At 41.4% G+C, this 26756-nt stretch overlaps 1 protein-coding gene across 1 annotated transcript in view; it reads right to left on the bottom strand.

The window, feature by feature from the left end:
- The window catches only part of PARD3B (par-3 family cell polarity regulator beta), a 931426-nt gene that overhangs the window by 93089 nt on the left and 811581 nt on the right, over window positions 1-26756 (bottom strand). Inside the window, exon 21 of the mRNA XM_058549666.1 lies at window positions 1008-1143. Within this exon, the coding sequence (XP_058405649.1) occupies window positions 1008-1143 (136 nt within the window). The remainder of the gene's footprint in view (window positions 1-1007; window positions 1144-26756) is intronic.

Raw genomic sequence — 26756 nt, 5'->3', positions numbered from 1 at the left:
GATTCGTCCTTCAAAAGAGCTGGTGTCGTTAGTGGCCACCAGGAGTAAGAGAGTTCCTTATGTGGTCAAAGAACAGCACCAAAACTGCAGTAGAGGGAGTGACCACCAGAGAGGGGTGTGAGTGCTGACTCCCACAGGGACACTCCTGTGACCACGTACAGCTCTGCTCCAGGAACGATGTTGGTATGGAGAGCTAACGTTTACCGAACACCAGCTCAGCCTCAGGCGCTACTCTAAGCACATGACATGTACTTTTAATCCAACTCTAAGCACCCTGCTCTGGGGCATCCTTGTGGATGCTCAAGAGGTAGGTGTATTTTGTACGTACAGCCTTGCCTTCTTGAAAAAGATAAGAGAATGAATCGTACTGTCCAGAAAAAAAAAACCAAATAAAATCTCTTTAGAGGCCACAATATTCTTATCTATTCCTGAATGTTGACGGGTTTGGCAAAGAGAACCCTCTAATACAAAAACCGCTTTTATCTCAAAATAAACATGATCTTAGTGTACCGGTAAGATCAGCAAAATGTGAATTGTTCAGATGCAATGTACAAACAATTGATATCTCTGAAGATAACCCCTCTGAAATTTATTTCTAATAATCATTTTGCAAACGAGAGATGGCTTATGTTGCATGGTCTGTTAGTGCTTGCCTGGATGTCTGAGACCCAAGAGGTGGAGGGCAAGGAGTAAGGCTCAGTAGATGATGAGAAAGATTCCTTGTCCTCCTTAAAATAGCTAACTTCTGCTTCACCCCAACAAGTTGGTATACAAGTCCAACAGGGAGTAAATATGAGAGCAATTAAAATTAGTGTGGTTTGATTTGTGTAAACAACTCCTGTTTACACAAATGGTGTAATGCTGTGGTTCAGGTAATGTTCATGTCTATGAAACCCAAGTAACCTAAACATAACTTGATATGTATAGAACATTCCTGGCCATGTTCTTCTGCTCTAAACTATCTCAGTAAACATTAAGTCAATCGCTGGAATCAGGCATGGGCTTACCCAGTGAAGGTCATAATCAGACGGCCTCGCTCTTCCTTCATCGTCCTCATACAAAGCAAAACCTTCCCTCCGAGCCTGATAGTATTCCTTCCGCAGCTTCTGGATGCGGTCAGTGCTTCCACTTGCAGAACGGCCACTAGGGGACATAATCAAACCCAGTTACACAATGTACAGCATCCTGGAAACTTGCTTTTGATCTTCTGATTCAAGGAGCTGACCTCCAAATTTGGAAGATCCAATAACGTCAGTCAAAGATGCTAGGAAAATTGTGAAATCAGTAATAAAAATGAACAAAAAACGGTCCTTATGTGCATACCTTTAGCTCCAAGGGTCAAGACATCTGACTTGGGGTTAATAAATGCCAGTTGAGTGAGAACGTAAGATAAGGTCCCTACCTCTTACAGCAATTAAAGGAGCCATCACTTTTCTAAAATAATCACATCCATAGAGTTTGGTTAAATTTTAACATGAGTAGCTCATTTTCTCAAGTAAGTATTGCCTATTTGAGACCAGTTGTTCGACCTGAAGATTGGATTTGACACAGAATTGGCATGACCCAGTGTTCACTTCAGTGATATTTATGAATTTTTCGAGTGGGAGGTGGGGTACAGGTCAATATATGGGCACAGCCAGGGCGTAGGAAAAGAGAAGAAGGTGGAAGCCATGCCAAGAATTAAAAAGAGAAATAAAAAGCTGGTGGTAGTCGAATGTGGCATCTTGGTTACTTGTCCAAGGTTCTCCTCTCTACTTTAGCCACTTCTTCCTCTCAGGAATCACCGCTTCTCCAGAGACTCACCCACCCAGCCCCAAACTGGTCAGCTAGTGGCTCCCTTTAGCTTGTCCAGCCATGTGCTGCATAATGACGTTTTGGTCAATGATGGACCGCATATATGATGGTGATCCCATAAGATTAGCACGACATAGCCTAGGTGTGTAGTAGGCTGTACCATCTAGGGTTGTGTAAGTGCACTCAATGATGTTTGCACAACGACCACATCGCCTAACGATGCATTTCTCAGAACGTGTCCCTACCATTATGATCATTTCAACAGAGCCAATACCATGTGAGACAACTCAGGGCCAGGGCCAGGAAACAAGGGGAGAATGACAGGCAGATCTTGACAGCTGTTCACCTTCTTCGGCTTGTCTAGGCATAACTGAGTGTCCCATTGTGCCAGACCTTCAGGTAAGACCTGGGAAGGTAAAAATGAACCATTCACAGTCCTTGTCTGCAAAAAGCACACGGTCTGGGAACTAGGGGCCTGGAAGAGATACAGAAGACTCCAATCTGCTGTGACAGGTGTGACAACAGAGGTCTGCACAGAGGTTGTGGAACGCAGACAGCCCAAACTCCGACAGGGTGAAAGCAGGCCACGGAAGATCATGGAAGTCTCCCTAGTGGAGGTGACACTTTAGCTGAGTCATGAAGGACGCACAGGTGTTCCAACAGCCAGACAAGTGAGCTGAGGAAATTCCAAGGAGAGGGAAGGGAACTGCAAAGGACAGAAACGAGAAAGCATCTTGCTCTGGGGGAACGCAGGTCAGTCAGCGGGGGCAAGCCGTGGTCCTCAGCACCTTTGGTCCTGCCTCACACACAACTCACGCGACATATGCTCTCTCCCTTCCCTCATTTAAGAAGCAAATTAGAATAAAAGTGAGTGCTGGTGACTTGAGGGATGTCTGGAATTTACTCTAATAAATGACAAAAGTACATCACTTGCAGATGTTGGTACTTTAACTCAATTCGTGACACCTTATTAACCGTAGCGACACTCGCGTCTCAAGGGCACGTGAGAGTCACTGCTCCGGTACAGGGTACGTGGGAGGGAGCAGGGAAGAGACAGGGAGAAACACAGGTAGGGGCCCCGCTGTGGAGAGCTGTACATGCCAAGAAGGTTCCCAACCATCACAGCTGAGTTTCAAGTTTAATTGGAGCATCTGATAAAAGGCGACATCTGAGGGCAATAGAAAGAGGTCTACTGCTATTTTGTTCAAACATTTAAAAATTATACTTGTAAACTATAAAAACAACATGGGGAGGAAACATCTTTTGGAGGAAAAGCATTCTTCCCAAGCTAGACTGTAGCTAACTGAAGCAGGACCACGTGTGGGTGTCTCAGACCTTGCTGCAGAGTTAGCGCAGGGCCCTGGGCCTCCTACACACCCTCGCCCTCGACGACAAGCAGCGAATGCCTTTGATTAAGAAAAGACAAACCTGTATGGATCAATACCTTTATTTTTCTTCATACGTATTTAAAAACTCTCAAAACAGTTCTAACTCTGTTTCTTTACCATGCTTTTTTTTAAATAAAAGTTTACCTCCAGCACTTCGAAAAGATAATAATAATAAAAAAAAGAAGGCCTGATACGCTTTTCTGAACAACGGGAAGTGGGGAAACAGCACAGCTTGGTTCTGAACAGCTTCCTTGCTCCTGAGTACTCTGAGCTGACTGTGGTTCTTGTATCCGACGGGCAGGCTTCTGCCGACTCCGTGAACGTGTGAGCCGCTCAAACTCACAGATGAGTTCAATCAACACGATGCAAACATCGCATACATAATCTATTAGTTTACCCAAAGAAACTGCAGCACTGAATTCAAGCAGAATGAAATCATCGTAATAAAGAAAAAAAGAAAACCGATAAGGCACTGTTTTAAAAAACCCCACAATTTTGCTACATTTGTGGTGGGAAAAAAAATCATACTCAGACTGTAAACTATTCTTCCATATGCCTATAAATACATAAATTCAAAAATATGGGTTTGATCAGATTTCAGTTCTCAAGTAGAGGGAACGGGGCAAGAATACAAAATTAGCTGTTTAGGATTCAGAAAATCCCTTATGGCTGACAGGAACATGACTATTTACCTGGAAAAGAAATCTGGCCTCAGAGAAAAAAACAGGAAAAAAGTCTAGAAAGTCATGGACCATCTAAGTGCAAAACATGCTGCATGTTCTCCCTTGTGTGAATATTTTAAAGACATGGGACACTGTGCAAACCTCTCACGATAACCCAGACTACATCTCAGCTTTGACTCTTCTTTTTTTCTCTCCAACCCTCATTCTACTTTTAGTACCTGTTTCAGATTTTTCCCAAGTAGGTGTTTTATATAATAAAATTAGGAATAACAAATTCTAATTTCACTTTTCAGCTCTTCTTTGCAGAGAATACGTACAAGGTTACCACCAAATCAATAAAAATGATATACACAGCTATTGTAAACAAAGCAGTTAATTGATTCCATTTTGTGTTGAAGATGTAGAAACTTGGCAAAGAACATAAAAATACCTTTGTCATAATAGCAGCAATAGTCACAATAGTTATAATTTATAGAATACTTACATAGCAAGTATATCAATACAGACTTCTACTTACTCCACTTTCTGCCCAGAGCAGACATCGCTAATCAATTACAGCATTCTTTCCCAATGATCCTAGACATGGCCTTAGAATCCTTCTCAATGGAGAACCTCCGAAAGCCACTACTAATCCATAGGACCTGGCGCTTAAGTTTATTTTTAATTCCTGTGTAACAGCTGCTATAAATATCTCAAAATATCAAGTGAATATTGAGACAGGTTTATTGTTCTGCTCCATTGAGACGAGGAATCTGGGGTTCACAGCTAGGAGGTGATGAGCAAGGTCTGTCTGACTGCAGAGACTCCTCTCTCCAGCATTGCATACTACCCCCCAACCTGCGTCCCCTCCTTCATCTTATTTATCTCTTAGAGACTGTGTCCTCTAGCAACATATTGGGCCAGAAGGAAAGTCAAGGCTAGCCTTGAGCCTGAGGACTACTGTTTCGTTTCCCAGTTTACATTATCTGTCCTACTTTCCTGGCTTTACAGAACTTAGCAGAAGAGATTCTAAGGGATCTTTTGCCTGATAGCTTCAGAAGTGACATCAGATTATGAGGTAACTCAAATACTCTTGCAACCACATAAAATCAGGCAAAGTGTCAACAGCCCCATCTCTAAGTTGCTAGCTAGAAAATTAGGCTTTCTGTATTATTCATTCACTGGATAAAGTAAAGGTTAGCCACTCTTTAAAAGTCCCTATTACATACAGCTGTATCCATATGTAAGTGATTAATGCCACTCCTACACTTTGAATGTGCTGAAATTTTTTGTTAAATTAATTCAAGCAGTATAACACAACAGAGTTATATTGTAGTGATTTCTTGTAAATTATACTGCCTGTGCCTTCAAAGGCAGATGCACAGTTGAACAGGCTCTTCGTATACCACTTCACAGCCGGACAGAGTTTGAAGTTGTAATAGGGTTCAGAAACCCTCGTCACCTTCTTCAGGGCCACCTGTAGTAATATCTTCCCAGATGCAATAAACATCACAGGAAGGCATTATCTGCTCCTCTGGAATCGAACCTTATCCTTCCCAGTTCATAATTACCTCACCTGAAGTACATCTTAGAATGAGTGTTCATTTGCGCTGCCATCGTCTCCTCCCACGACGGCGGCAGGCTGGAGAAAGGAAACTCACGTGGATTCAGCTTCTCTGGTGCCCTAAGCATAATACTGATGCTCTGCTTTCTTCATCTCATTTAATCCTCAATCAAATTGGTGAGGATGACATCGTTATTGACATTTCACAGACGAGTCCACTGAGGCTCAGAGAAGTAGCACAATCAGTGAATGTGGACCAGGAGGTGTGTGACCCCAAAACCAGTGTTATTTCTACCACATCACGTTGCCCTGAGAAAGGCATTAAAACACAGCAGGCACTTTGGAGCAACAGCACGGGCCTCTCCAGGGAGATGGAATCTAGCAGAGCATGTTTACAGCCTACCTTTTGATATTCTTTTATTTGCACAGATCTTTGCAATAAAAATAGAAGTAGCCAAAGTAATATAAATACATGCAATGAAGTCTGTATCCATTAAAGAATGATGTTGGAGCAATTGCAGACTGAGATTTCTGGGTAATTAATATTACATCTCCAACAGGCTTATGTGGGAAACCGAATGGAGTGCAAAAGAGAATCAACATATGACAGAGATCCCATATGAAAGAGAAAGAAACTCTGGATCAAGAGCAGACTGAGAGGCAGCCAGGGCTGCTCCTGGTCAAGTTCCTCACTGACTGCATGAGAGGGAGCTGGTCACTGCCAACGAACTGTTGCCGGATCTGTGAATTAATCCACGATGACTTTGTGTGCGTGCCTACGTGGGCATGTATGTAAATACATGCACCCTAACTATGATTAAATTGTATGTAGTTAATTCCAAAGAGCCGGGTCATTTTCAGAGAGCCTCGAGACCTGCCCTTCACTCCGAAGGAGAAGGGTTTGCCTTTGGTGAGTCCAGACCTCATTTGTAGGTCCAGCCTGCGGTCCAGATTTGGTGATGCGGTTAAGAAACAGTCTTTATAGAATGGACCCTGAACAGGAATATTCCTACCTGGATGTGATAATCCTTACAAACTCACTGAATACAACTATTTAAATTAGGTGACTGCATGTCAACAAGAATCAGTGGAACGGGGTGTGTTTTCATGTTTGGGGTTTGATAGATTCTTTATTTTTCATGAAGTTACTGTAAAAATGTTATTTTGATGCTTACCATAAAATTTTTAATTATATACATGTGGTTTTAATCTTCCTATACTTACAAAAGCGTGGAATTTTAAAAGTTTTCTCAAAAAGGGTTAGCCTCTTGAAAGATACAGAATGAAGAAAAATATCTCTACACCCTTTAAGAATACCAAGATGCTATTCTTTTCCTGCCCCTCCCATGGGAAGGCCTGTTTGTTTTTGTCTTTTTGCATTTAAGGACCTGAAAATCATCATAGTTTTAAACTTCAAATTTAGCAGTACTGTATTTCTGCCTTAGAAGAGAGGACATTTTTTTTTTTTTTTCAAAGTAGGAACAGAGCTCTCATAGTACCTGAGATTCTGTGGCATTTACATTCTTGATAACATAAATATAATAAAGCCTAAGTGTCTACATGCAATCTTATCTTATTAATTTTACTTTAAATTCCAAACTAGGTTCCAGAAAAGAATATTCAGCAGAAGACAGATAGTCATGGAATCAACTGTTACTTATTTTCTGTTGGTGATAAAGATTTCTGTCAAATAAAAATTTTGAGAGATTCTTATAAATGCACTTAGGACCATTAATTCAAAAGCATTTTGAAGATTTACAGAAACTATAGCCCAACAGCACTTACACTAATACTCTACAGATTTAACATTCCATAGTGAAAATACATTTATATAGTCTGCCTATATATACTAAAGGAGATTTAATAATAAATAATGGCTTTTATGAGGCTTAACTCTACAGAGTTCTTCAAATGATATTTTGTCCTAACAGGTCTGAAAATTATCCAGTGTAAATATCCAGTGAAAATTATGATTATGTAAATTCTCTATCTTTCGCCTGCTGCTAACTTCTTATAAAGAATATCTATTTTTTCAAAGGTACATTGACAAGTAAGATTTTTCACAGTTTAGTCCAGTGCAATTTTGGGACCTATTGCTGACTACCCACGAACAACATTTGGGAATTCTTCTAATTTCTTCCCAAATTCACCATCACTACTTATGATGGTGGCCCCCATTACAAATTATTCAATTATTTTTGATAAAAAAATTCTCCTAATAACAAGAATATATCTTTCCTCACATTGACATTTAATTTCTATCAGGTTTAAGTTATCTTGCCGATAAAAACAATTACTCTAAATTAAGAACTCTTTGCTTACTACGACTGCCTAAAAATTCCTGTAGTAAGAGTAATGAGTTTAGAGAAAGGATGAATAATAACATTAACAGATGAAACTAATTTTTCATGTCCAGAACCTCCCTTTATTTCTAGGACTACTTTTTTCTTTTTTCTGAGGAAGATCAGCCCTGTGCTAACATCTGCCAATCCTCCTCTTTTTTTGCTGAGGAAGACTGGCCCTGGGCTAGCATTCGTGCCCATCTTCTTCCACTTTATATGGGACGTGCCACAGCATGGCCTGACAAGCGGTGCGTGGGTGCGAGCCCGGGATCTGAACCAGCGAGCCCCGGGCCACCGCAGCAGAGCACTCGCACTTAACCGCTTGTGCCACCGGGTCGCCTGGTAGGACTACTTTTGTGGATTATCTCTGACATTATACTTCCTCTCAGTAAGTGAAGAAACAATGCTTAGACATCATAAGGGAATATTCAAGTCACATAGAAAATTGGTGGCTGAATCTGAGGAAAAACTATGCTCTGTGCTAATACATAATTTTAGGAAGTATGTTTTTGTGTAAATTTCTAAGGGTTTAACAAAATTACTCTTTATGTGAGGATCCTGTACGGGAGCTGAAGAACTGGTCAGAGAGGTTGATATGCAGGTAGCGTCAGAGAGAAGGAAAAAACCCACAAAGTGCAATGATGTGTCAGCTCAGCCTATAATCCTGAATGTAGTCCTTCCCTGGCCATCCTGACGCTGCTGCCTGTGGCATCCTGACCTAAGACGCAACAATCTGACCACATGACCTGGCTTACCTGGGCTCCTGACTTTGCCATGGCAACCTGAGTCTGACTTTTTGTCTTTCTCAGCATGATTCCTGCTTTCAGCATCTGCTTCCTTTGGGATCCTTGTCTTGGTATTTCCATCCCTAGCTTGGTGAACTGACCCTCTGACTCCTACAGCTTGAAGATTTGTCTCGGAAATCTTAACCCTGGACTGGACCTTAACCCCAGTGAATCAAGCCGTAGTGGAAATAAAGGCCCCCTTCCCTTGGCACTTTTGATTGGTAAGCATTTCCACTCACACCACGAACCACAGCTGCCATTTACCATTGAAAAGTAATCTCACTGACATACGAAGGGCAACTTTCTCCCATGTGATTGATGGTTGTGACTGAATCTCACCAGATCAATGTCACCTCCTCTTCTGATAAAAGGCATCAGTTCTACCTTTGCTCTTTATCACTTGAGACAATGCAAGGCCCCTCTCTAATCAGAGCATCTTGCTTCTCTATCTACATTTCTAGCAAAGGTGGAAATTCCTTAGGAGTGACACTGATGGTATTATTTACAGTTCAACAACACAAGTTATTATTCACAGCTTCAACTCACCATTATAAGCCTGTAACACATAACCGCATTATTCTGATACTGTACAATGACCTTCTGGCTGTGTTTAAATTTCAGAAGCCGGTTCTGCCATTAGTCATAAAATATCCATTTGAGTTATTCGTATTTTGAGTAGTATTCTGATATATTTCCTCCAACACAGTGCAGTGTTTTTGAGCCTTAAGTAATTTACACAAATACTGGACACATTCAAAGTTATGTATGAGCACATGATACATATTGTCTTGGGACATTTTGCCAATTTTATTAAGAAGACAAAGTATGTGGGGGTCACAGAAGGAATTTATCAAGTGTTTCATATGGTAATTTTTGTTTCTTAAGAAAGATTTTAAAATATAGTTGAAAAGTTCACACCGGATGGCAGAAAAATTAGCCCTGCATTTCTACTCTACGTCTCTGCAAAACAAGCACACAGAGATGCAAAGAAAAACAGCTTTGGACCAATTTGGAACTGTGTATACTCTGTGTCTGCTGTTAAAGACGCTAAATGAACCATGCTCTGTATTCTAATTCACATAGTTACGGCTGATCTTACATGGCTAAAGTAGAGTGACATTGCCTCACATCTGCATTTAACTGATGCACCAAATATTTGAGCTTAGACAAAAATGGGGACTGGGGCAGATAGCAGTTTAAGCAGTGATAGTGTTCCCATTGGCCATTCCGTGTAATGACCATATGCCCCCGGACATGAACTAGGTTGGTTTCCCTCGGTTGGTGTCAGTTCCTAAGTGTCTCTCAAAATATAAACGTTACTTTGTGCTGAAGATGATTCCAGTGTTTCCAGATATGCATTACTTGTGCAACATGGCCCCTTATATGCAAGCCAACACCTTCAGCTGGTGCTCAGCCAAGGGAAGGGTCCTCTGATGCGGTGCTAAAGGAAAGTGTCCGGTGGCTTTAGTGAGAGGCTATAGGCAGGGTCCACTATGGCATTCTCCTAAAGTATTTTTCAAGGTTAATTCTGACAATACACAATTTTGTCTCATGTAATGGCTTTAGAAACTAATCTTAAGACATGATTCCACATGGAACATCACAAGTTTTCTCAGTTTTATAGTCCAAAATAAAATTAGCAAAATCTTGATAAAAAGGTAAATGGAAGAAATCTACAAAATTTGTATTATTTAACTCATTATTTGTATTATTTAACTCATTCATGTTCTTGAGCTGAACAAAAGATGGTTTAAGGAGAAACAAATTTTTGTTGCTTATACAGTACTTGAGCAAATAAATAACATTACACACACACCTTCTCAAAGAAATTCTCACCAACAATTGCAGGACTTGCAAGATAAAATTATCATTTTCTAGGCTTAAGTCAAACACAGCTTGAGTTTTAAGAATATATATCTGACATTTAGATGTGGATTAAACTTTCAGGGTCAATTCTGGGAAAAATAAGCCTTTGTGGGCTGCAGCCCATAAAACCTTGGGAATTTCCTAAGCCTCCGTGAAATCCCTCTTCCTCAGAGGAAACAACACAGAAGTTCTTCTTCTCCCAGGGGATTGTGGAAGGCCATGAAAGGCCACTGATTCCCAACAGCTGGACACCTAGACCTTTCTTTTTAGATAATAAGAAAATAATGCCTAATTGACTCCAAAATTTTAAGAGAAAATAAGGAGATTCTAAATAATGTAGTGCATGATGGTGGTTTTTTATTTACAAGATTCTATCTGTCAGGGTAGGCTAGGCATGCTGTGGTAATCAAATGTCAATAGATGAAAACAGTCATTTCTTACATAGAAAGGCTTTTTTTTTTCCTTCTAATGGAGGAGGTTAGGAAAATAATAAAAGTGATAAAAATATTTAAGAAAAAGAACAAATTTTTCAAGGGAAAGAAGCTAAAGATTGTAATTAGGAGCTAATCATTAAATGTGAGGAGACAAAGCCTTTTAAATACATCTGATCGTCAACTGGCCCTTATCTTAGTCCTACTGAAGGGACAGATAATAAATTGTCCAACACCCAGAAAGGGTGCATAGGTCACACAGGTGTGTGACTGTAGGACAGATCTTGATTACCACATATATGGTGCTAACTCATACTAGCTGGTAAACAGAGTTCTACATGCGGTATTCTGATATGATTAGCATAAAAGCAATGAAGTCCAAGAATTTATTAAGAACATGTTTTGATGTTACCTTAATTCCTTCCATTCCTTTTACACCTTCTGCATGAATGCTGAGCTCATCAGCGGTTTTAAATGGGGTTATAACAATTACCCAATCCAAACATATTCTCAACTCCAAAGAGCCACGGGAAAAGTTAACAAATACTTAGGTCCCAAGGGTGTCAACTCCCAGAACACCGCATGGCCCTCACTTGCCTGGGTGTAAACTGAGCTCAGGTGACCCCGTGACCTCACGCTGACCTTCTGACCCCAGGGATCTACGGCAGAGAGGCAGCTTATATTATCATCTCCTATGGATTGTTTCAGTTGTTTTAAAAAGTTGCTTAGATTCTTTCAAATCCTTTCTAGGAGAATGGCAGTTTGCTTTTCAGAACAGACTAGAAAGTAATAAACTGGTATCAAACTTAGATCATCAACTGTTTTTAAGAAAGTTTTACAATAACCTTCTGAATGTTTTCAGATGTGTATATTTGTTTAAACTTTTATTTATTTATTCTTAAATATTGCCGTGTCCCTGGCCCTGGTGATGGAAAGGTGATTAAGACCCAGAACCTGATCCCCAGGGATTTCAGTCTTGTGGGGGGAGATGGAGATATAAATAAATGATTACAGTGCAATGTGGCAATTATTATGAGGTAGTATCATGAAGGATAATGAGTCCTGCAGTCCCTCAGAGGAGAGGGCGATTAGCTGTGCCTGGAAGACCAGGCAAGGCCACACGAGGAAAAGGAGAGCAAGGCTAAAGAGGGAGTGATGGGGCGATGGGGCACACCAGCGGAAGAAATGTCACATGTCAAGAGGTGGCAACATGACAGGGCACATGGTCAGGCATGGCGGACGTATGGGAGCGGGTAGAGAGATCCTGGAAAATGAAGCCAGTAGGACTTGTACAGCTCCATATGCCAATCTTTGCAAAAGGGACGATGATGTGGACTCATTGGAGGATTTTAACTAGGGCAGAACCATCACCAGAATTATTCTTTACATTGGATAACTCCATGTGACCCTTACTTTCTCTGACCACACATATCACAGCCTAGGAAAGGAACCAGTTGTCTTCTTTGAGTCTTCTTGCACTTATATCCAGTGATTTCTTGGGTGTGTACACAGTTCAAGCTAAATGGTTGACCAAATCATTAGCAAAAGTCACCTTCTGTTTCTATTTCCCCACTAGTTGGACACTGTACCTGGAGGACCACTTTAGTTCAAGGCAATGGGACACTGAGACTTTCTTTCACTTTGAAATATGAACACTTTCTATACCGAGAGTGCTTGTTTAACCATTAACTGGTGATGAAGCATGACGCATCGTTAATATAGTGATAAATTTCCCATTAGGAACAGGGCCCCGGCTGCTAAATCAGAGGGCAAAAAGTTAAAAAAACAAAACTAAACTAATGAAACCAACCCATTATGGGTTGACAAAGACTTTTATTTTCACTGGCACTTTAAGGGAAAGTAGTCACAGAACCTTAATTAATAAATAGCCATTGCTCCATTCAGGCAAGGTAATGGTAGTGCCTGGGTATCTGCCAGGGAACTATTTGTAGCTGTCTTCTTGATCCGAAAAGTGAATGAGTCGTCGACTATCAAAGAAGAGGGAAAATTAGGCACTATGTTGCCGACAATTGAATTCTATGAATAACCCATGGTGAAAATGAATAAAAAACATGCCTTCCTTCAGCTCTCAGTAGCCTCTCGACAGTGTGACAGTTGCTAGTTTTTTCAATAAACATGATGTCAATTATGCCTTTTATCCATCATGGTGAAGTCATGTGTGGGGAATAACTGAGGATTTTTTTTTTTTTTTTGGCACTTGATAGAACAATGCTTTTCCGTTTTATTTATATCATGCTGAGGCAAAGCAGCTGTCTGATTTGTAAACTATACATTGCATCAACATTCATTCTTTCTTATTTCTTCCCTGGTTCCAACAGCTTTATTAGCAACAGCATTTTAGCTCTCAATTATCTGCAGAAATAGGATGTTTGGAAGAATATGAAAAATAGACACTACAGATGATTTGGAAAACTCTCATTTAAACCAATAACTTTAGTTTCTTTCCCAACAAGTGTTTTTTCCCCAGAGCTGTAAACAATCCCCCAATTAATTGACTTAAGTTTCACATTCTTTTCCAGGCCCAGCCCCTTGTTTGGCTAAGATGCTAACGAGCAAGAAAAGGCCAAAAGGCAGGCAGGGCCTAGAAAAACAGACGAGCCGCAGAGACTCAGATGGGAAACAGCATTTGGATGGTTGAGAGTTAATGACCCAGGAAACATCCCCCTAAAGATTTTACTGTGTTCCTAGAGAAATAGAACTTTTCAGATTAAAAAGTAACAGGTATTAGTTTTCTAAGTGGATAAACTGAAAGCAAAATGCCATGTGGGGCACAGTTAGAGAATTAATGAGTATTCACACATCCAGCTAAGAGGAGCTTTGGGGCGACTGTGGTTATTTTCTGAATTCTGCTATTTGTCATGAACTTTACTACTATTCATTCCACTAACAACTATTTTTTTCTCCCTATTTGCAGATACATTAAGTATAGTCATTCAGATGTCATCAGTTCACCATTTGCTAAGGAAATTTAATGTTGAATGGCATTGCACTATTTTGTGCATTCCACATTAAGATGACAGAAGGAGGTATGGCGTTTTCTTTGAGATAGTTCCTATTCTACAAAACAATCATCTTTTATTCAAGTGTAAACAAGCCCACTAGCTAGAAGCTCCCCCCCCCACCAACTTCTACATAAAATACAAGCCACAAGGCTTAAACTGAATCACTATAGTATTTCTTTATGTATTACTTACCTTGACTTTTTTTTTAACTGAATGCTATTGTATTCTAAATTTATAATCTACAAAAAAAGGGAATTATTTCCTCTTCTTCAAAGAAGCTTTTTAATACTGTCTCCAAAATATCTGGGGAATTGGAGGGAGCAAAAGGAGAGTGGGGAGGGAGTAGGAGCCAAAGAAAAGAGCTAATGGTCAAAACGCATCCTCATAATAAAATGAGCTTCTTAATGGCCGCTCACACAGGAATAACATTAATTCAGTATTAGGACTTTCACTGGAAAAATATGAATGTAATTTATCTTTTTAACTGTCAGCTGCATTTCTAAAGCTCTGAAGTCTGCAGCTTCCAGGGGCCTTTTGTCTTTCTGCCATGGCAGGAATATCTTGGACAGCTGTAAGAGCTTTCTAAGCTATCTTTCTCAAAATCCATTAGCTAATTCAAGGAACCTAATTAGAGCTGCCATTTTGATGGAGCATACTGAATGCTCAGTACAAACTAGTAACACCATCGATGTTTATTAGAAATCACAAAACCCAAAGTGCTCCATTCCCTATGAATATTAATGGAAATGCAGCAAACAAAATATTTATTAAAACATATGCTTAATACCATCAAGGTTTACAGACAGATATTGAAAGGGAGAGAGAGAGGCGCACTCTGGAATTTGAAGGCATGTGCCCATGGACACACAATAAACCAAGATTTATATTTAAGCAGCATGTAATCATTATTTGTATGCCCCTCCCACTTGTCTCCCTCGGTTTTGCACCCTGGAATTCAGCAGCTCACAGCTGGGATGACAGATGTAAGTCCAGAGGATTCTGAAGAAGGGGGTGGAGGGAACCATTTTTTTTTTTTTTTTGTTAAACAGCTGCTGAGTGCCACAAATTTTTGTCAGTGGGGAAACAAGTCTTGCTTCTCTATAAAACCAGCAGCCTGATGACGTCAGTACTTTCCACCCTCATCTAAATGAGGGTGTCACCAAATTAATCCAACTAGCTATTATCCCAGGGACTCACCCTGGGAGGGTTTCTGCCCCGGATCAAGTGGTGCCCGAGGCTGGTCGTAACCCTGCTGTTAGCAGACGGCCCACCACCCCGTCAGTACCAGCGCAGCAGACGCATGTGCTCATGCGGAGGAAGACTCCCGCCTCTCTTCTCTCAGCAGCACTGAAAGGACCTTTGTGAAGTGTTCTGTCCAAAGCCCCACCCCTCCCTCAAGCTGTGGCCTCCTGTCTCTCTCCTCCTTTTCATCAAACTTTTAAAAAGAACCGCCTGTTGTCTCCTTTTGTCCTCTGCCATCCTCTTCTCTGGGCTGATGACAATCTGGTTTGCACCTTCTCCACTGCCAAATCTGCTCTCTGCAGGCAACAGACCCCAACCCCTCTGCAGGGCTGGACACTGGACTCAACCTCCTTGCAAGTCTCTCTGTTGCTTCCTACTTCTTCAATCTCATTGTCTGTTTCCTTCCATGCCCCTCCCACTCTTCTCTAAACACAGGCCTTCTCTAAGATCCTCTGACAGCTTCTCCTCCATATTTCCACTCTTGGGGACACTGTTTACTCCTAGGGCTTTAATTATCATATTCCTTCTCGTGTCCACTATTTACTTATCCGTCCATTCAGCAGATGATCCCCAGAGTGCCTCTCACGGGGCAAGTCCTCCACACAGCCTGCCTATGTCAAGATGTACACCTCTACCTGTGACACCTCGAGGGAGCTCCAAGGACCACACTTGGTCCTTGCTCCTTGTTTGCACCTGAAAGTTACCCACATCTTACACTCAACTTGTCCAGAAACAATCTCCTCACCTCTCCCCTAAAATCTACTTTCCCTCCTGCCTTCCTGGCCTTTTAATTGCTTCTGCATGCTCACCAAGGCTTGAAACAATGATTAGCATTCAGAGCACAGGCTCCAGAGCGGACTGCCTGAGTTCAAATCCTGGGTCTGCCTCTTCCCTTCTCCCTACCTGGGGAGTTATGTAACCTCTCTATCTGTGGAGTGAGGATAATGGTAGTAAGACCTCAGAGGGTTGTTTTGAGGATTAAATGAGCTATTACATTTAAAGCAGTTAGAATAGTTCCTGGCACATATAAGGATTCAATAAGCAAGCTGCTACTGTTATCATTTAAATTATCTTATTTTATATCATTGTTGACTTCTTTTCTGCCAAATATTCTACATCCAGTCAGTTGTAATCAGTTGCCTCTAGCACTGTGTCTTCCCGTGCATTCCTTCCTCCATGAGCCTCGTTCATACACTCATTGTTTGGACCATGACAACAGCTTGGCAACCAGTCTCTCCACGCCTGACTCCGTTCCAACCTGTGGCTATATTAGCCTTCGCAAGGTCCAGCTCTGCTCATGTCATTCTCCTGCTCTCGAAACCTCTCTGCTCTCTCCCCATGGCCTACACCTCCAACCCAGCCTCCTCCTCTCGCCCCACTCACTGTCTAGTCTCCAGTGAAACTTTTATTGTTGCCTAAACTGACCCGCAGCTTTCACCACACCCCCTCCTCCACGCCTTTGTCCACACCACCTCTTCCACCTGTAATTCTTCCCCTTATTTTTAAACAGTATAATTAAGACGATATCAATCTTTACTTTAAACACACCCACTGCCTTGTCACTACATGTAGCCTGAGTCGCACACCGCCCCCACAGTCCACATGGGCTCTGCTCACTGAAGGCCCCTGCTGCCCTCTCCCTCACCACTGACCATCCTCTGCTGGGCTCAGCAGCTTCTGCCTTCCTTTCCCCTGCTCCTTGGACAGCCCAAGCTTGTCACAGCCCCAGCAGTCTGTAATTGCTGTTCCTTCTGCCTGAAACACTCTGCTACAAGTGTTGTCAGGGGAGCCTTCCCCGGCCACCTCATCTGAAGACCATTCAAGTCAGCCTGTACCCAGCCAGCCTGTTCTTTCCCTCATTACACTGATCACACCGTGAATACATCGTCAGTATTGATTTGTTCACTGATGTCTGTCTGCCCACCTCCATAGACCACAAGATGTGTGAGAGCAGGGACCCCACGTGTCCTGTTCACAGCTGTCATTCCAGTGTCCATGCCTGGCACATTAACTAGAGAATGACTATCTGTGAAATCCTTCAAGATTCTTACCTTCATTCAGCAAATATTTATTGAGCACCTACTATTCACTAGCAACTGTTCTAGGCCCTGGAATATAGGGGGAGCACAAGACACACCACCTCGTGGCCTTATGTTCTAGTGGGGGGTGAGACAAAACACAAACCAATGGAAAAAGATATCAAGCCGTGGTTAAGTGCCACCGAGATTCTCAAACTACAATATGTGATAAGATGGTGACTGGGTGGCTACTTTAGACGGAGTAGTCAAGAAAGGCCTCTGTTTTAAGCTAAGGTCTACATTCTAAGAAGGAACCACCCAGAAGCCCATCTGTGAAGAGCATTCCAGAGGGAGAAGACAGCTAAAGCCAAAGCCCTAAGGAGGGAATGAGTGTGACGAGTCAGACAGAAAGGGACAGAAAGAAGTGCATGTGGTTGGAGCTTGGTGCTGAAGGGACGGAGGGTTAGTGCCGAGGTCCCGAAGACAGGCAAGACCGAGTCCACACAAGCTGTGCAGGACCTGGTAAGATCTCTGGATTTTACTCCAGGTAAAATGAGATGATGTTAGAAGATTCCAAACCAGGAAGAAACATGACCTAATTTAAATATTTAGAAGACAATTCCGGCTTTTCTGTGGAAGGCAGAATAGACGTTGTTGGAGAAGTGCAAGTGAGAAATGATGGTGGACTGGCCTCGGTGGTGGTCATGAAGGCGGGGAGAAATAGATGAACTCAGGAGCATTTTGTTCCAAGCACAGGATGTTCAATGAACCTTTTCTGGCAGAAAGCAGTCTTTCCTGCCTTGGAATCCCCACAGTACTTTGCACTTTTATATGGCCTTTACCTTTCTCTTCGTGGCATAATGATAATCATATGTTTCATATAGTTTGAATCTTTGTTTAATCCCCAACCATTAGTGGCAAAGCAATGTGAGGAGTTTAATCATTCTTGTGTCTTCCGTGGAACTTGGTACATGCCCTCACCTAGGATGTATTCAATAAACAGCTTTTTGTGAGAGTTGAAAACAAGAAAGTGATTTAAGAAAGTGTGCAATGAGAAGCGGGAAGGACGATGAGGGAAACGTGGTGCTATTTAAGGTGAGGAAGGGCGCATGCATGGGGCGGGGAGTCTACGGGGGAGGGCGTAGGGCCACAACCACTCCGCCACACCTTTAGCTGCCGCCTGGAGGATGCAGCCTTTGTATTTCTCCTTCCCAGGCTCATAAGCTGAACACTCCAAGTACATGCCTAATGGTTTTGTGCAAGCTACTCTGCCATTTCTAGGTATTGCATAGATAGATCATGATTTAAAGAAATTTCTGCAAGTTTTTGAAGTTCCCTCCATTGCATCACATTTTCATGGCCTCCTGTTTTCAGCCAGCAATTGCTATGACATGTTGGTGCCATCCACTCTCATGAGAATTGTCTAGCAAAGCAGCAGTGCACTGGGCTTATTAATGCTCATGGAATAGACATGTGCTGAAACGAATGGTGTTAGTGGAAACCTCTTCCAGGCTATTTCATACTAAATATAGCACGCACACTTCCAGATGAAACTGTCCGGAAACAGAATGTTCAAGCTCACACACTTTGGAGCGGGTAGGTTAGCCCCATTTGCTCAACTTTAGCTTTGAATTAAATTTAGTTCCTCATCTTTATTAGAACCTAACCGCCAAACAGCACTCTACTTTGATTAATAAAGTTTTCTAATAAGCATATCACTCTCTAGCACTCTGCCAAGGTAGCTAAAATCTTGAGCAGGGATGAAGGGAGAACTGCCAAATGGAAATACTGCATTCCACCTCCACTAAAATCAAAAGCATTCTCCCTGCAAGTCAAGTCCAGCTCTGGTAAAAGAAAAGGGACTATGATGTTAGAAATGGGGTACGGTCACTGCCTATGAAGTCCGTCCAGCAGAACTCAGCACTCCACCTGAGGCTCCAGGCTAATTCAGAATCCAACAACCCACATTTTGAACTGCTCCAATTAATATTTTCAGGATAAAGGGTGGACCTAGTAAAGGGGCTGACGGACTAGGGAAAAAGGACACATGGGTAGGCTTTTTCAGGGTGAGTAGGAAGCCCTTAGTGCCCACCCATGGCTTCCAGGCTGAGACAAGAAATTCAACCTTAGTTTAGTTTAAGGCTTTGATCTCCAGTAAAACACAGATGGCGCTGGATGTCCGTCTCTGTAAGACATCATTCATCTGTATGTTGGTTAATGCTTTGTGGGTAAGTTTTGATGCCAGGAGGGAAAGCTGCAGAACCTGAGGGTCTGGAAGACCTGGTGGGGGGTTGGGTGTGGTGGAGTGGGGCTTCACAAACTGAACCCCTCCTTGTTCCATAGTCCTCTCCAAGTCTAGCCCTGGGTTGGGATATTAATGGTTCTGAAGACTGGTCATTGATAACCAAAAGGAGTTTACTGAGTGCCTACTGCATACAGAGTGCTGGCCTTCGTGCCAGCGTTCAGGAAGAAAATTTTGAAACTTCCCTCAAAGACACCCCAAAGCCGCTGCCATGTGTGTGATCTCACTGCTTCTGTCTCAGGAACACTGAGCTCCTGCAAACGCTCTCAGAGCTCATCAGTGGGGACTCAGGGGATCAGGTGGATGGCGTTTCCCACGCTGTACTGCTCTACACTGACATGTTAGGGACCATAACAATGGAATTCCTTTCTTTTGACCTCCGTAGACACAAGAGCAAGAGAGAGAGGCTAGCATCATGTGTTTTGTAAAGTGTTTTTTTTTTTTTTGTATTTATTTTTCCCCCAAAGCCCCAGTAGATAGTTGTATGTCATAGTTGCACATCCTTCCAGTTGCTGTATGTGGGACGCGGCCTCAGCATGGCCAGAGGAGCGGTGCGTCGGTGCGTGCCCGGGATCTGAACCCGGGCCGCCAGCAGCGGAGTGCGTGCACTTAACCACTGAGCCACGGGGCCGGCCCTTGTAAAGTGTTTTTACAGAGCAAGAGGCTGACAAGAAGGAAAGATGTCTGTTTACCTCTGGAATGCTTTTCAGCTGCAGTCATTTTATTGCTTTTGTTAAAACCAATGCCTCCAATTCCTTCACTGGAGACGTTGAGACATATTCCACAACTGCACACTTCAGGGCAACTGAGCATTACAAGAGGATCCATACAGTTGAGGTATGACTCAAATTTTGTGGGAGACAGCAGCTAGAATGGCAAAGGGAGCGAACCTATAAAAAATTCAGGAGTAATGTTTTACTCATCTTCTACTCTGTACCAAAGAGAATATTCACAGAGTTGCTCTAAAAATATACAAGCCAGACTCAGCGTCGGTGCGCTTATCCTCTCATAAAATACTTTAGATAACTAATTATGTAATGACCCGAAGCCTATTCCTTGTTGTACAAAGGGGAAATGCAGTCAGAGAGCAAAAGCACACGTGTGCAGAGTTCAGGACTGAGTCCTACATCAGGCTCCACGCTAAGGCTGGAAACCTTGCAATTTGACAAATGAAAGGCCAGACATGGAGTTACTGAATTTTGTTTGAAGTGCATCTCCACGTAGAACCTACTTGGAATCCACCCACAAATAAAGGGAAATGTGAAAACGCCATCACCATGGACAAGCAACAGATGTTCTCGTTACACCACCAGAATACACAGGCGAAAGGTTAATATTTTGGGGGGAAAAATGTTAATGCTGTAACCACAAAATAACACGAAACAAATGGCATGATCAGCAGATGAACTTTTCAGCTAATGAGTTTGATAAATGATTCCTAAGTCTTATGGGGAGATAAAAATGGTTCATATGGGACCCAAAACCAAAACTTGACTTGCAAAGTCTTTTGCACACTGCAACTCTAATAAGAGGATAATGCAAAATCCATTCATGCTAAAGAAGGAAGAAAAGGACCACAGACAGGTGACCCAGCATGGGAATAATCACGCTGTGCATAGAAAACATTTTCAAACAGACGTCCAACAGCTGGGGCGACAGGCCTTTCCATTCCACATTCACTGCTGTAGTTTAGTGCATGGAATCGTCCCACACTCCTCAGAAATTCACGCATTAAGAGCAGTGATTGAAAACAAATGGAGTGAGAAGCCTACTTAACATGGCTTTTTACCAGTGATTCTTCTAAGAAAAAAATTAGAAAGGAAACTTCACTTTTCTACCTAATGCATTTGTTAGGAAAATGTTAAATTAAGTCATTTGCAGTCAAAATGAACAAATTGGAGGTCTGCCTAGGTGGACCGGTGGCTCACCCTACATGCGTTCCAACAACGTGTAGTCTGGCTAAAGAGATAGCTAATTGACGATTGTTCCTTCTACCGCTTGTCCATTAGGATAAATCCAGCTTGTGGGCATGGAACCTTTCAAAGACAAAGAACTGCATTAATTTCGTGCTTCTAGAGCGCTTAATAAATCTGACACTGTCTGGTGGTTTTCTTCATTTTCGACCACTTGACAGCTACTGTGATCACAAGTTTCAGAAAATCTATTTTCCTGTGTTAAATTAACAGCAATAAAACAAGCTAAATGGAATAAGACCAAATCACAGAGCTCGTCATATCATGGAATTTCAGCACCTATTTAATATTACAACAAACATGAAGCCACTTCATGTGCAGAAGCCAACAGTATGCCTGTCACCAAGGAGCAGCCTGGTGTGGTCGAGGCTCCTCATGGTAAATGCTCAGGACTTTTTCTGTCTTAGCTGACATTTGTATTGAATCAAGTAAGTTCTTCCTCGTCATTTTTCTTTTCTAATGGATTTTTTCCCCCTATAGATGTTTGCAGGGGGGAAGAAGAGCAAAGGGCAGCAAAACCAGCCTTAAGTGCTTGGCAAATGGTCTTCCTGAATCTGGACCTCATAAATTCTATAAAATGTTATATTTCAACAATAGGCTAGAAAAGCTTTTCTCTCTGCAATGATGAAGCCCAGCTTCAAAATTTATAGTTTCATCTCAGAAATGGACTATAAAAAGAGACTGACTTAGCTGTCTATCAACTAGGCCAGACATAGCAAATAAGGTGTGAGCTTTCGATGTCAAATGTATATTTAATATTAAAGTTCTCAGATTAAACACTGCACAGGGGTTTCCTCTGCAGCACATGCTGATGGGAGTGGAGACACATGGAGCCTGGGTTGTCATAGCAATGTCCAGACCCTGAGGTGACATTTCTTTCCATGACTACTGCGTAAGTCTTATTTCTCTAGTCCTGCCTATTCAAAGAGATGCTAATTTATTAGGAGTAAGGGTGAGTCAATGACAAGATCCAAATAGATGTGGCTTAGTTCAATGCATAAAAGACCCAGGTGTGTGATCCTTCATTTTTGTCAAGAGGGGTATAGAAACCTGCATCCAAATACGTCTTGATGAATCCAAAAAGATTTTTTGAGGGAGGAAACCGAGGTTGATCCAATAACTATTTCTCCTGGTAAGGCAGCAGGGCTGAGGCAAAATGAAAACTTTTAATGGTAATCTGGAACAGGCCTGAGCTTCCATAAAAATGCTGAACCTCACTAGTAAGCTAAGAAGTTCAAAGTAAAATGATAAAGGACTATTACTCACCAATCAAATTAGCAGAGTTAAGGGGGAAAAGGAGATAATATTCAGCGTTGTCAGGCATGGGGTAAAATGAGCTCTCTCTTCTGCATCGCTGGGGAAAGCACTATTTACTTCCATTTTTCTGGAAAATTGTTGGCAACACATTTCAAGCCCTTGATCCACCATTTCCCTTCTAGGAATCTTACGGAAAGAATCCTAGCTGTGTAGCAAGAGGTACACATAAAAGTGCTTATCAGAGAGTAACTGGTAACACTAGAAATTCTGAAACATCCCAAATGTCTAGCATTAAAACAAAGTTACATAAATTAAGGTACAGTTATACAATGACATTTTACATAACCATTAAAAGTCATGGTTTTGAAAAGATTAATTGGCATAGGAAAAGATCACAATATAATGGTAAAAAGGAATGATACCAAAATTTATATTCTACATGTATGCAAATGTGTGAGCACTATATTCACACATTTTATACACAGTGATATACACAGAAAAAAGACTGGAAGAAATACTCTAAAATGGTAAGGATGGTCCATCCTGGATTGTGAGATAATTGGTGATTTGATTTTTGTTTTCTGCTTTAACTTTGTAGTTACTAAATTTAACATAAAATACTTATTATAGAAAATTTAGAAAAGTATACATTTAAATAACAAAAATATAAAAGAAGGTTCAAAGCATTGGAGCCAGAACTAACTAGACTGGGGTAGAAATTTGGTATTTACTAACTGGATCTTTGAGAAAGATTTCTGTTCTATCAAATTTATCTTCCCTATCTTCCTTGTTAGGAAAAAAGGTTGTGTGAAGATGACATAGCAGTGTGTATGTGAAAGTGATTTGTAACCCATAAGCAAAACTACAAACAGTAGTTACTTTAAATTTAACATAGTGAGAAAGAGCAAGAAAGCATTTCACAAGGGACATAAGAGGTTGAAGTTAAGTTTACAAGAATATAATTTGGTCGTGGAGGGGTCATTTAAATTTAACAAAGAAACAGGTATTTCCCCACTCATAAGATGGCAGACTGAATCGCAAATTTAAAGATATGCGCACAGATTGGTACACTGGGAAATGCACAGGAGAGAGGCATTTCAGTTAGCACATGAATTCACCTTCCTGCTGAATTTTATCTCGGCTCTTACTAACAGTCTAAGATATCACCAACGTTAACGAGTGAAACGTGCCCTACTGTCAGGCAGCAGAAAACCAGTAGCCCTCGAGCAATTTGGTACTGTAAGATTCTCTAATGGACCTTAATAAGAGAGCTAACGTTTAGATACAACAGGGCTGAGACAAGATGTGACAGCTACCATAACACAGAGTCTCATTACTTCGTTGGTCGTCTGAATCATAAACAGAATTTTAATTTTGTTTGTATTTTTCATAACTGATCCATGAAAAATTAACCTGTGATTTGAAAGGCAGAATATTGCAATGGGTGATATGCAAAATTTATGAAAGCAGTCCTTTTTATTAACAGGAAAAGGAGAGTTTTTAGAGGTCTGGCAGTTGAACATTGTCATGGGAGGTGGTTATGGTGGGACCGTATGAAGACTATCTAGTGGGAAACTATCACGGGGACTTCCTGACCCGTAGCTCTCTGCTATGAGCTTCTCACGGAGTTGCTGGCATTTGTAAAATGCCAAGCTTCTGGCTCTAATGCGCCACTTTCACTTCCATTTTTGGTCATTCTCTTTCTTTTTTTATTTTTTGGTCATCAGTTGCCTTTCTCTCTATGATTACCCATTTCTCTATTCATGTCTGCCCCTTTCTTGTTCCTGCACTCCACTTCCCACATCGCATTTGTCTCCCTTCTCCCTTCTGAGAATCACAGAATCCTAGGACCAGAAGGGACATCTAGAGCGCATCCTTCCCTCTATTTATCCGGATGACTATAAACACCCAAGGTTGATGACTATCCAAGGTTTCAAATGGTGTTCTACAGAACCTGAGACCTGTGAGGACCATTTTTCAGCATTTTGATTTGCCCTACTTGGCTTTTGTTTTTGGGAATTAAGCATCAAGTAAGTTTTAAGAATAGAGAATTATTATTCATTGCGAATGTAATAGGTAGTGTCTCCAGAGAGACAAACACACAGAAATCAACATAATTTTTTTCAGCCCACCCTTTTATGATATAAATGATTATATCATGTATTATATATCACCACATATTAAATATGATACAAATATTTATTATTATAAAACACAATAGATGGTCCCTATGTACTCTAAAAACAAAACTTCACTGTTTTAATAATGGACAACATTTAACCTATATTATTTTACTGATTCTTGGAACAGTGAACATCTTGGCTCTAATCTTAAGAAAACCAAGACAACTTTGAAAGGCGCTCAAGTGTGTGTGTGTGTGTGTGTGTGTGTGTGTCTGTGTGTCTAAACCTGGAGAAGGTTTAGTTTTTCTTCGTAACTTTCCATGACTTCATGAGTTGGGTAGACAACTCAAATTATACAGTTTACATATCCTACATTACCTTCAGAGAACAACATACATTAATCTATTTTCACCTTTCAAAGACCAGCACAGGAGAAAGAAATCTAATTCCAAGACTATAAAAGCATTGCTGGCTAGAGGGAAGCCCAGCTAAACAAAAGAGCCCTCAGATGCATGGAGCACTGACAGAGACCAACCTTGCTCTTTTTGTCCCCAGTAGGCTGGGTGACGATTCTTCCTTCTCTACGACTGCGTATCGCTGGGTTAGTGATGCTTTTGTAAAGAGGGTTTGACAACAATGGAGAGTCTCCCGCCTGCTAAACAAAAAGTGACAACTCTATTTGAAAGCTGTCCCTAGACATATTTTATGTGCAGAAATTATCTGTGACAGTCCCCATCAAAATAGAGTTTCATTTCCCCGGGAATGTAAATGGACGATACAATAGGTTACCTTGAATGTTATCGTTTTGTCCAATTAATGGCTAAGGCATTTTGTCGTGAGTTTCTCATAGGTTACTATTTTTAAACTTAGAAAATAAAAGTAGGTTTTCACTGAAATGTCTTTTTTTTTTTTAAGCCAATGCCTTTAACTTAAAAAAAACATGTATGTAGAAAAAGAGATACAGATATAGCAGTTTTAAAACCTAGTCTGGTTACACAAAACTGGATGTAAATGATAAACCCTGTGGTGGAGCCACAGAGGTATCTGGGTAACGTCACCCCAGACTTTTCGAGTTGCTCCTAATATTTGGAACCCACCTGAACAACAAACCTCAACACGGATCCACCCACAAAGACGAAGCTGTGAACAACGTCTCCATCTCTGAATTAAAGGTCGTGAGCAAGGAGACGACTCGCCATGTGTCAAATGTCAGATGACAGGATCAACCCTCCCTCCTGACGTCCAACACACGTCATTCCTGGGCTTGAAAAATCACAACACACTCTGTTTTGAAGGACAGTTTTGGGGCCGGCCCTGTGGCCAAGTGGTTAAGGTTCCACACACTCCACTTCGGTGGCCCAGGTTCATGGGTTCAGGTCCCAGGTGTGGAAATACACCACTGGTCACCCATGCTGTGGTGGTGATCCACATACAAAGTGGAGGAAGACTGGCACAGATGTTAGCTCAGGGCTAATCTTTCTCAAGCAAAAAAGAGGAAGATTACCAATGGATGTTAGCTCCGGGCGAATCTTCCTCACCAAAGGAAAAAAAAAAAAACCCACAACACTTTCATGCCCACCTGTCAATCAGGCTAGGGTGTTAGGAACTCTCTTCACTGCCTCTACTGTAAGTTCCCTACAATTCTTCACACTATTTAATATGGACTCAAACATTACTTTCTCTGCCTTGTCCCACAAAGGAGCCTAGAAACTCCTGGAAGGCAGGGGCCACATCTGTTGAAAGCTCATTAGTTTAGTAGGTAGGTCTCTAGTAGATTCTAGGCCAGAAGACCTAAGTGGGAGGGGACTGTCCTGGAAATACTGATAGTGACATGCCTGCATTCCTTTATTCCTTAGTCCTTGCCCCTCCTTTGAAGGTTTTGATATTATTATTAAATGAAAGAAATTCTCATTTATCATTTTTTAAGGAACATTTCTGCAAAAACAAAGTTTATAGTAGCATAATTACAAATTTTGATATTAAATT

This window comes from Diceros bicornis, chromosome 10 (genome assembly GCF_020826845.1).
Source record: "Diceros bicornis minor isolate mBicDic1 chromosome 10, mDicBic1.mat.cur, whole genome shotgun sequence".
NCBI lineage: Eukaryota > Metazoa > Chordata > Mammalia > Perissodactyla > Rhinocerotidae > Diceros > Diceros bicornis.
Note: the sequence above shows the minus strand (reverse complement) of the source record. Positions and strands in the feature narration are given on the sequence as shown.